A 12,112-nucleotide genomic window follows, 5' to 3' on the forward strand; every position below is an offset into this window, starting at 1 on the left:
CATGTGCAGTTGCATCTTTTATACAAAGAATATGTAATACAGCAGAGTGGAATAATTTATCCCCAGTAGCAAGAGTGAGGCCCTGTGATTCATGAAAGCCACAATAAGTATTCAGAGCTTAACCTTATGCGTAGACTGAGTGAAATGTTCTACTCCTTCCATTTGATAAATTATACATATACCTTATGTATATAAATATACATTTCCTGCATACTACATTTCTGCAGATATTTCTTGTTTGTAATTGAGTATATTAAACAAAGGCAACATAAAAAATGAAGAGAATCAGCACTGTATATTGCAGAAAGTGCTTGCTGATGTTAAGCAATTTAAAAATAAAAACAGTAGCCTAGGTTTATGAGACAACTTCATGGTGTTCTCTAATGATAAAACTAAGCAAGTATTAGTGCATGAAAGTATGAGGAAAGATAGACTCCTGTCAGAAATGCAAAGGACTGAGAATCAAACTCTATGCTTGGTATTGGCATGTATTTATGGTCCTGAGCAAGTTACTCCTCTTCCTCATGCCATGCTTCAGTGGGCAGAGTATTCATGCAAGCAAGGTGGGACCTGTGTTCTAGTCCTTCCTCCCAAGCTACCCAAGCCTACATCTCCCAGGAGAGACCCTCGTCCCTGGGCTATTAAGTGTCCTAGGTGGAAGGACTTTCTCTGTCTTTCTTCTGAATGGAGCTCTCCCTATTTAAACTGCCATGGATGCAAGAACAGGAGAAAAACCCCTTTTTTTCTAGTCATCTGAAGGTGATGTGGCTCGAATCCCGATGCCAGTGGTGACAGATTAGCCAAAGACTGTTCAGTGTACAACACAAACAGAATCTGCAAAGCAGGTAGTGGAAACCAGGATGAGTAACCTCTTCCATCACCTGGAGTAATGCTTTCTCCTCCAGCCCAATGATTTATTAATGATTACACATAAATTAAACAGGAGAAGTTGCAGGAGTACACCCTAAGCCAGAAAAGACTATTTGGTTAGTTATTTGGTCCAGGGGACATCTGCTCAAGCACATGGAAGAATTATACCAGCTCTCCCATCTGCCAGGGAGTGATCTCAGGGGTCATGCTGGTGTACTTTGTTACAAGAAAGAGAAGTCAAGCTGTTTGCCCATATTTTGAAGAAAGATGTCAACTCCTACATTTTGTGCCAAGTGTATACTTGCTTGTATTGTGGGGTATGTAGATATGAAGTCATGTGATCAGCTAAGCCAGCCCATTCCTACTCTTTGCCTTCAACATGCTAAGGGCTGCCCTTGAAGTTGTACTCTAGTTATTGGACCATTTCTTAGCCCCAGTCACTGACATAATCCATATAAAGAGATATATAAATATATAATAACAACAACTCTTCCAAAAGAAGGGATGGGGATGGGGGGCCAGGGTTGGGTTAGCCCAGGATTACACTCTTAGTTTGTCCATTTGCCCACCTAGCCTCTATTTTCTTAATAAATGTTTGTGTCAAGAGCACCTAAACATTTATGAAAAATTTTATCAACCGCATGACTTTTGCTTTGGTGTCCAAGAGACTTGCTAGAAGTTGTATGGAAAATGTACACCAGACCTGGAATAAATTCCAAGTCTCCCTTGTTCCAGTCTAGTGCTTTAGTGGTAAGACCTCCTGCCTCATTCCCAAAAGTTTTATTATACTCTCTTCTCCCCAAAATTTGTCAAACTCATATTTGCTTGAGAAAGCATTCATCAAAGAAAGGGTGCGTGAATCATGTTATTACATGTGGCAAATTAACTTGTTGCATGTTGGAGAAAGAAAAACCTGGGGTTTATTGCTCTTGCCTGAAAACAGAAAAAACTCACTTGATGTCCTTGTGCAGACTGAGTCTCTCTTGACTGAGACCCCCTCATGTGATGCCACCTGCATTATTTTGGGTTTAACTGCAACACTTTTGTTGTTATTTGCACTTATTTGCTCTTGACTATGTCAGATCTCCCTGGTGTGTTTTCTTTTTTCAGACTTCTGCAGTGCTTCTGAAGCCAACTCAACAGAGACTGTTCTACTGAGAGCTTTCTGAAATCATTCTTAAATTACGATGCATAATCTCTTGAAATTAAGTCAACGACAAAATTCAAATGTAAGTTTAAATTGGCACCTTCCACTTAACTGATTCCTAGTGTATAAAAAATTCTTCAGCTAAGTACTTAAGATGACATTTAATTGGTTCTGAGCATCATACTACTTTGTGTAAAAATCTATATACTCTTAAAAAACTTTAATCACTGTCTTTCAGGCAGGTATATAAAAGCTTTAAAGTGGGACTGACTGAGAAATTTGTTCCAAACTGCACAGCTGTCCTCAGTGCTTCTTCATACCTCTTGATAATTAAAAGGATTCTTAGAAAGATTTTTAGAAACTATGAGGGGTGGCTGGTGCTGTTGGTTTTTTAGCTCTAATTAAATAAGGGCAGGGAAGCACCAGTAAATAAGCAGCTGAAGGAAATAAAGAATTATCTTTGCTTCTGAGGAGACTTTTTTTAAATGTGCAAGAGAGTCAGGTTAGCAGGCTCTTCTGCTTCTTTCTGCTTATCCTGCACTGTTAGAGCTCACTAGGCTGAAACTGGAATATCAGACAAAGAAGTAGAAAGTTATCCAAAATTGCTTGCTTGTTTAAAAGTAATATATACATTATTGTTAGTCATTCCATGGCATTAGATCTTACAGCTACATTTTGGTTAAGTGTTCCTCTATGGCCATGCTCTCTCTCTCTCTCTCTTGGTTTTTTTTGGCAGTAGTGTTCCTTTCTAACAGTATTTTAGTGCTTAGAATTGATGGCAAGCTGTATTTTATCCATATAATGTTTAATTTAATAAGGCAAAATTTGATTATTTGAATTAATTAGAGAGTGTGTAAGAACTCTGTATGTAATGCACTTTTGATACTCACTTTTAAATGGATGCTTATGTCTATTGATTTATAAATATTTGAGGTATATTTATGCAAATTTGATATACTAGCAATGCAAGGTATTATAGATCATTTGCAAGAGTGTTGCAGCTCCCATTTAAGCAGTGAGTGGTGTTCATTAAATGCCCATGCTTCAGCTGTATGTTTGCATGGCAGTATTTTTTCTTTTAAGGCTTAGCTATTAAATGCATTGTAAAATACTGCAGAGTTGTATCTCAGCCTTTTTAAGTGATTGCTTGACTCCAATGACTGTGTGGTATGGAAGCCATAGTCAAAATATGTCTATTTAAAACAGATGTAGTCATTAGCAGGCCCTCTAAACTGTGCTTCCCAGCTTCTTCTAAGTCAGACCATCTCCTAAGCAGGTTTGGAGACAGATGATTATCACTGCTTCCCCACGTGCCAAGTGTAGCCATGCTGCTGCAGGGGCAAGAGGCTAGTGCAGTAGAAACAGGACTCGTTACTTACTTAGACAAGTTTGCTGCCATCTGTGCTCCTCATTCTGCCTCATTGATGCTATTTAAAAAGGAAGCTAAAAATAAGTATTAGTCCTTACTTATCAGTAGGCACAGTAAGAAATTTTACTCCCCTGAATGCTGCTCAGGGTTAGCTTTGGTCAGCTATTTGTTGCATCACATTGCAACACTATGGACTGCTACAGGGAAGGTCCTTTGGGCCCCTGTGATCCCAGAGAAGCTGAATGTCAGTGCCTAGGTGAATTTAACCATAGCATGATGAGCAGGAGGAGTGGGCTGTAGTAATCTGCTGTGAGAGAGAGAGAAATAGTGCCTGAGCAAGGCCTTGCCAGTAACAGAAAAGAAACAAGATTGTTTTCCAGACTGCCCTAACCATGACCTTAGGATAGGGATTTCTGACTGACCCCGAGCCATGAAGCATTAAAAACGCAACAAATGATCCACTGGGCTCTCACTTCTTGACCTCCCTGCGAGCAGAGAAGCTTTTCTAGCTATCACTGAGAGAATGATATCATTTCTGTAGTTATCTTTACAGTTTTCAGACTGAGTTTCTCACCTGCTTAAAGAGAACTGTGGCAAGCACTACCACTTCACTCCAGTTATTTTTTTGTTTTAGAATAGCAGTTCTGTCATTTGCTGATGGACCAGAAGAATGCGAACCTGTGTATCTGATTTCAGTAGTCTTTTCCTAATTTGGTATTTTGTCGTTTTGTTAAAATATCCAACACAGAGCCCTTCTTTATGTCTAGGGGAGTTGCCACCATTGAGCGCAGGGAGTAGGCAAAAAAGGGACCATTTTCCATGGGGAATGGACTTGCTGGTCTACAAGCACAAAATCTTCCAGTCTGACAGCTGTGACCCTGTTACAGCGATCACACACACCCCCTTCCCCAGTGCCTGGCATCACAAGGGAACAAAGGCATTAGAGGTGGGCTTACACAGGTCTGGATGCTGCCCAAAGCGTCTGCGTAGGCAGTGCCCCAAGTGATACAAACAGGTGCTACCACCTGCAAGTGGGTGTTACAGGTGTGTTGCTGGTGTTACAGGTCTGGGTCTGATGTGCATCCTCTATCACAAAGTAAAGCAAACAGTGTGTCTTGAAGCCAAACATACCACTGCAGCAGAGTTTCAGTGGTTATTCTCTTGGGGTTGCACCCACATATATGAAGCTAGGGTTTGTCAGCATCACTCTGCTGGGCTGCATGCTGCCTGGTATGTTATGGTTATTCTGTTCTGCTGTAGTATAGACCATTGTAATCAGCCTCTGTATGCTCCTAAATTAAGGCAGACCATCTTTTACTCCTAAGAAACCTCCAGAACCCAGCTGCAGCCATAAAGCTGCTTCAAATGCAAGCTGGCTGCAGTTCAGAATTAGGGCCAATATTTTTAACAGCATCAAATTTTGTTGTAGGCCCTCTGGAAGGATTCTGTATATGAAACGAACGGGAGCAAAACCAAAACTGAAGTCCCCTGCGTAGGAAAACAGGTGAAGTTGACTGTGTTTGAGAAGAGAGATGCATCTCCCATATGTACTACAAATAGTGTCTGATAACATTCATTTGGAATAATGTGTATCTTCCTTTACTGTTGGCTTATGTCACGCATTATGTCATGACCTCTTGTGTCTGAGCTGGCGTCTAGTAGAACATACCAGCCATATTAATCTCATCAACATAATCAGAAAATAACTTGATATTAAATCATAAATTCTACGCACTCTGTGTGGGCCTGTCCTTCGACATGTATGTCCTTCTACATATTGCCACTGGTGGTTTTTTGTTTGCATTGCAGCAACCTGAGGGTAAATGCAAGGAAAGATCCAAGATAGGAAGGCAAATTGTTTTTGCAAACATGGTAGAGAAAATGTGCGGAATCAAATGCCAATATTAATGCATGACATCTGCTCTCTGCTCCAGTTCTGAGTAAAGTAATCCAGTCCTAATTACACACTGCTGTGCCCTCTACCAGCTAAGGAGAATGGTGCAGCCATTCTTAGTACCGGTATATAAATTTCTTTCTGAATCTGATAGATACATTAGATGCAGGGCAGGCTTTTCATTTTTTGGCTGTCAGTTGCTTTGGGTAGCACAAAGAGAGGGGAGGAGAAAGGTTGCAGCAGGAAAAGATCAAAATCTTCCAAAAAGGACTCTGCTTCTAGAATAAAAATTTTTCCTAGAGAACTTTCCCTGCAGACCTCAATCAATATTATTCTCATCTGAGTGCACATATTATTCATTAAGAAACATTGGCAAGATGTGCACTATAGTGTATGCCTTCATTAGAGCCTCCACCTGCCTGCTTTTATCAGAAGATCTTCAGTAACTTTCATCTTCATTGAACTTGTTTCTGTCTTTGGATTGGGAAAGAAATCTTGTAATTTCACAGGATGGGTTTATTTAAAAAAAAAGATAAAATATTAATCTCTTTGGTTTGTGGATGTGTTTTCTCCTCTCACAGATTAATAGATCAAGAAGATTATCACCATTAGATTCAGACTGAATTGGATGCTGATGAAATCATGTGCAAAACCTAGTCCAGTGCAACAAACCCTCACTGACTGTGTGGCATGGGAATAGCTGGAATTCCTCCGTTGTGTGTTCAGCAGCCATGCCATATCCTTTGTGTGCACCTACTGCTATTGTGAAAGCAGCCATTTTCCTATGGAATCAACATTTTTAAGTGATGTGTTGTTAGAATGATGCTATGAAGACCTGGCAAATGTCATCCATGCCAAGTAGAGTCAGAAGAAACCACAAAGCATGGGGGACGCTGGCAGAGTCTTAGGATGTTGTCATCACAAAGAAACGTGAGTCTGACATTGGATTTTATATTTTCGATCCATGTATTTCCATCTCTGACTGTTCTGTGTCAATTCTGCCTGGTCTCTTCAGCATTAAGACGGTGAAGAAAGAATCTTACTGAAGAAAGGCACTAGGATTTTTGGACAATATACTATGATCTAGCTCCATGAGTGGGATCCCTGCGTGCTGCTGCAGCATAAAGAAGGAACGATAGTGACAGATTGCACAGAGCCAGCTCCATGGCTCTGTCTCTGTTCACCCATCTCACATTTGATTAGTCTCTGCCTGACATCAGGCTGGGAGCAATAAGCTCTGATCTTAACAGTGGATGTGGCAGTAAGCCCGAGAGCTCCGTGTGTCACTCCAGAACCAGACACTGTCTCACTGGATTCCTCCGTAAAACAACTGAGGCAGATGTGTGGATGCCAGATTTGTCTTTCAGGTCTACCTACCACACCCACCAAGGTAAGGAATAAAGGCAGGACTATCTGCAGGAAAACATTGCAGTAGCAATGAACTTTGAAGTGGAGAAGGTTATACAGAAAGTCAATTATTGGTCCAGATGGAAGTGAGAGCCATTATAGAAACACCATCACCTAGAATTTACTCATACAGTTTGGGGTGGGTTTTGTTGGGGGAGGGGGCGTTAAGGATTCTTGTCTACTTACTTTAAAGGGCTCTAGGAAGTCTGCACAGATCCTGCTGTGTGAAGAGGTGGCAGAGTCAGAGTCCATGTGTTGACTTGTTCAGAGAGGTTGGGCTAAAGGTGCGTTCCTGAACTTTTGGTCGACTTCAGTATGAATTGAAATTTTAGATCACTGTTGAGCACTGATTGACAGTACAAGTGGAAGAATGCATCTCACTGGAGCCTGGGAAACTCTTGAGAAGTAGGAGAAAGGAGGCTTCTCCTTTCCAGGCTTCTCCTCCAAGGAGGCTTCTCCTCTGTGCTTTCCCTGGAGCCCAGGGGAAGCCAGCCTATCCCAGATCCTAGTCTGGGCCTCCTCTAAAGCCATTCACTTGGATCATAGGTTCCTCTGCCTTAGACCTGCCCTCCTCCCCAGCTGTATCGGTACTGGGGAAATGCTGATGGATCTGCAGTGTGTCAAACCCAACCTGATTCTCCAGCACTTGATACCCACTCACAAAACCTTTCTTCTCATGTTGTTTTTTCATGTAGAAAGCAACTTCATGGAGTTAATTGCAGCTGAGCTGTTCTGGGGGGAGCAGAATCTGCCCATTAAACAACTTATGAAACAAGAAGCAGACCAAGAATTTAGGTCTTGCTACTTTTATTTTTGAAAAAAATTTTTTTCTTTTTGATTTTGTGCTATGGAGAGCAGCAGCAAAACTTCTGAATAACTGATTTATCCGCTGTAAATTTCTCTAAAAGGTCATTACAGATTGTAAAGCCTAATGGCTTAAAGTGCCAACCTTATATCACAGTGGTAAAGAACTCATTCTCTGGAGGTAGTATTTTTGAAGCTTTGCCATTTTTCTTCTATCAAAGGAAATGCTGTATTTTTAAGACACTTTTATTTTTTAAAAAGTAACCTATATTTACAGAAATATTTAACATTCATTTCATGCAAAACAGCAACAGAATCAAGCGATTTATTTTTACAATGTATAGGCAGAGAAGTTAAGTAGATCAAGCGGGAGTTTAGAAATAATTGAGGTATGTAGATCTCAAGTATGTATTTAAGTGGTCTTTTGAACTGCAGCCCATGTTCTGCGTGAACCTAACTTTTTAGAGCACTTGTGATTTTCCTTCTTTACAAGACTGCTGAATTGCAGTATAAGGTCAGGCCCATGGTCACTCTCTTCCGACACTAGCAAGGTAGGTGCAAGTGATTCTGAAATAGGTAATAACGTAGAGATCTTTTGTAGCCAATCTAGTATAGAGCGGTGCAGGTTGTCTTGGTTATTTGTGTGAATTCAAGAAATAAAACCCATGTGTCTAAACTGGTGGACAAAAGTCTCATCTGCTCAGAAACTTGAGTTTGGAAATAGCTGCTAAATTCACCATGTGCAGCAGTGGTCTTTGGTATGGCCTGATGCTGCCTTCACTGTGGGATTCTGACTAGCACATGACTTAATCACCTTCTCTTTTTTGTTTTGATTTTTTTTTTCTCCTGTCAGCTGAAAGATAAAATAAAAAACATATTAACCTCCCTGATGAAGCTTTATAATTCCCAACACTGAAACATTAACCAACTCCTTAATTAAGAGAGACTGAAAGTAGAAGAATGCTTTTATGTCATTAGCTGGTTTTTGCTCCAGTCATCTGCCTCATTCAAGCATAGGATAATATGAAACCTCACGGGTCTGCTAAAGGCTTGACTTAAGTATATTGCAGACTTCCTTTGCAATTTAATGGGAACGGCACGTTGTTCTTAAGAAACTTCATTTTCCCTTGCTCGTGCTCCAGAGTAGCAAAAGAAAAGTAAGAGCAGCTAGTGAGCAAGGACCTCAAGTTAGACCCAGAGGTCTGAGCCCTAGTCCTGACTGCAGCACATAGGTGTTTTTATTCCTGCGTACGTCTTCCCTCCTGCACCAGGAATATCAGGAATTAGTATTAGACCAGACGCTCTCCAAGGCAGAGCACAGCTGTTCTCTTTTATCTGTAGTTTCTGCAGTATTGAGCATGATGACTTCTCAGAACTGCCTAGACAGGGTGTGTGTAAGGTACCATAACTGAGTGAGTAGCAGTGCACGTCAGTGATAAACTGGCACCTCAGGGACGGTGTTGTCTGGTCCTTCTCCAGCAGCGAGCCGCTATGGCGCTTTGTTCCAGAGAACGGAGGGTCGGGGAACTGAGGCTTATTCCCAGTTCTGCCACAGATCTGTGTCGAGTTTTCCCAGTCACTCATTACGCCCGTTGCCTATGTAAGCGCTTTTCGAGGGAGTGATCTAGCTGTTCCTCTCTAGTGCCAAGGTACTAAAAAATAAATGTGGTAAAATTCTTTGTATGAGATTTCTAATCTACTTGGTGAAGGAGGCTCAAAAATTACTGAAACTTGCTCACTTCTCTGAAATGACTCACTGAACAGATATAATTGAAAACCATGCAGAACAATGCTTCACCATACTGTAAAAAAGTCGTTTACCTAAAGTGGGGACCTTTACACTGGGGTTCATCCCTTCATCTCATTAAAGCTGCAAACATAAAAATCCCCATAACTGTAACTGTAGGATTCAAACTGCAGGATGTGTGTTTGGGAATGGAATGTTTTGGGGTTTGTACTTTTTTGCATTATTTTTCTCCCCTTGTGTGATGTTCCCTCGTGCGCATGCATATGTGCAAATTTCTCTCTTCTTTTTCCCTCCACCTCTTTCTTTTTCATCTCCAGTGACCACATCTCTCTCAGCTCAAGTGTGAACTGTATCCTTCTTAGGAAGGATACCAAAGTCAACATCTGTTTTCTTAGTTTTTTCCTGTTCTACCCTTGGCATCCATCAGTGACCTTGAGCTTCAGGGCATGCAGACAAATGCCTGCTACTCGGTAAGTCTGTGTTTAGATGAAACTGCATCACCCCTGTAGCAAACTCAGAATTAAGACTCGAGAGTTGCATACTGAGATCCTGAGATTCTGGCTTTGCACTCATAAGTCTCCTTGGCCACAGTGAGAAAAGAAATGGGCTCAAGGACCAAAAGTACACTCAGAAATGAGTCAATGCATGATGTTCTCCAGGGTCGGTATTTTTCAAGTGCTGCTGTGTTCTTTCAGGAAAAAAAAAAAAAAATCATCGAGATGGATGGACCAAGTTCCTGTGGGTGCAATATGTGCCATACAGTGGAAATTAAAGACCAGAGAATTAACAGGGTTGTGTTACAAAGCTGAAGGCATTTTTATCCTTATATGTGTGTACTCACAGAAGAACATACTGCACTAATGAAACACAACTTTATGTTCCCAGTCATATTTATGCTGGCAAGAAATGAGCGTAACTCAGTAAGTTTGTTGCCAAGCAAGCGTAGCTATGGGATTTTTTTTTGGTGGGGGAGAAGAGGAGATGTTTGTGGGGTCTTTCACCCCCTTGGCTTTATGTGATGTGTACGAGGTGTGCTTTAAAGGGAGTGGGTAGCTGTGCTGGGTCTGGCCAAACAAGCAAGTTTAATCACGGCCGTCTTGACATAGGTGAATGTGAAGATGGGGAATTGGGGAGGCAGTAGTTCCCATGAGATGATGTGCCGCATTTCTCCCCTGATATCTATCAGAAATTGTCCGTCTCCCCTCAAGGGGAACCAGCCTGAACAAAAGTCAAAAAAAGACAACATGGGGGGACCTAAATAAAAGCTAATAGATGAGCTGAGCTAATATTAGTTTCCTGATATATAAAGTCAAATGGATTAATGGATCAGCTCATTGCCTAAGGAAACTAAAAGAAAATCTTCAATACTTCTGTGCACATTGAGGACATGAACAATAAAGGCCCTTAGAAAGTAAAAACCTAATTTGGGGGAATCAATTACTACTACTTTTTTCTTATCTTTTTTTTTTTTTTTTTTTTTTTTTTTTTTAAATTCTAAAGGAGGTTCACACAGAGGTAAAATTTGGGTAACACACAAGCCAGAAGTCATGCATCTCAGATACTAGAATGATGGTCGATCTCAGTTTGCATCAGTCTTGTCTCGGCTCTTTTCAGCGGTCCAGCTTCAGCTAATGGAAATCAAGCCCATTATGGTAAATGTAGGAAGCGAGTACATTAATAGTGGGCACTGACATTAATTCGAATAGTAAACAATTCAGAACTGTTCCCAGTACATACTAGCTTAAGTATCATCTTACCTGCTGCTTCAGAGAGCCACTTCTTTCACAGGTTTTTAAAAATACAGAAGATTATCTGCCACAGAGTTTTCTGTTTAGGTAAACAAAACTATTTGCGGATTCTGCTTTGCTCCCCATCGGTCCTATATACTTTTTTCTTTTTGGATTTGGTTGCAAGCACTTTCACTCTAGAACTGCTACCATTGCAATGCCAATGTGTTCTCTACTTAAAAAAAAAAAAAAAAAAAAAAAAAAAAAAAGAAAGAAAAAAGAGAGAGAGAAAAATAAAAAAGTGGGGTGGACGGGGCAAATTTAGCAAAGGGGAGATGGGGGAATAATCTAATGCAAAGGTAGGAAGAAAATTGAGCTTATTTATACAGTAACACGTGTGTTAGAGTAATTCCTCCCTTCCTCGGCTATACGCTCCCCCATTTTCTCTCTCACACACGTATATACACACACACTTTAACTGTGCTTTTGTGTTTTGTCAGAATTAATGAGAAAAGTTCCCTTGCCCTAGGGGTAATTAGTGTCCTTGGAGTTAAATAAGCTAATACTTAGACACCTCTGGCACAGGCAATTATGTTTGTGTATTGAATAATTGATTCAAAGAGGGGGGGAAGGGGCTGCTAATCAGATCTGAGCATAATGAATTGATTTAATTAACAGGGGAATCTGAGGGTCCCTGGGAAATGTGTGCATTTATTCAGCAGCAGGAGAGAGTGCAAAGCACATAAATTGAGAGAGAGAGCGAGCGAGTGAGGCAGGCGGCAAGTGCTTTTGCTTTCAGTGATAGGTTCACATCTTTCCTCCCTCCCACCCCCTTTCCTTTGAATATAATTTTAGATTTAGAGTGAAATCAAGAGAAAAGCACTTTAGAAGCCTGGAAAGCTCTTGCAGTAGCAACAGCAAAGGGGGGAGAGGTTGTGAGCTCTCACACGCGATTACATTAAGACAATTTTTGACAGCGCAGGTCGGGAAAGGACGGAGCTGGGGAACCAGCCCCCGATATTGTCCCTCCCTTACCTTTTTTCCTCTCCCCCCCTTCCCCTTCTTCTTTTTTAATATCTAAACTGGCACTCGAGCTGCAGCGGCGGGGCCGGGGGCGAGGCGGCTGGTGCATCAGCCCGGCTCCAGC

The 12,112-nt window shown here is 41.1% G+C and overlaps 1 protein-coding gene across 5 annotated transcripts in view; it reads left to right on the forward strand.

Annotated features, from left to right (window-relative positions):
- The window catches only part of LMO1 (LIM domain only 1), a 280,622-nt gene that overhangs the window by 206,821 nt on the left and 61,689 nt on the right, over nt 1–12,112 (forward strand). For 3 of the 5 annotated variants that reach the window (XM_026850403.1, XM_026850406.1, XM_026850405.1), the window contains 4 exons: nt 1,981–2,099; nt 4,021–4,100; nt 4,816–4,890; nt 5,862–6,670. In XM_026850403.1, the coding sequence (XP_026706204.1) occupies nt 6,628–6,670 (43 nt within the window). In that variant the 5' untranslated portion in view covers nt 1,981–2,099; nt 4,021–4,100; nt 4,816–4,890; nt 5,862–6,627. The remainder of the gene's footprint in view (nt 1–1,980; nt 2,100–4,020; nt 4,101–4,815; nt 4,891–5,861; nt 6,671–12,112) is intronic. The other 2 variants (XM_026850402.1, XM_026850404.1) reach the window with 2 other exon arrangements.

The sequence above is a fragment of the Athene cunicularia genome, assembly GCF_003259725.1.
Source record: "Athene cunicularia isolate RWA chromosome 5 unlocalized genomic scaffold, athCun1 chr5_part2, whole genome shotgun sequence".
In the NCBI taxonomy this organism is placed as follows: Eukaryota; Metazoa; Chordata; class Aves; order Strigiformes; family Strigidae; genus Athene; species Athene cunicularia.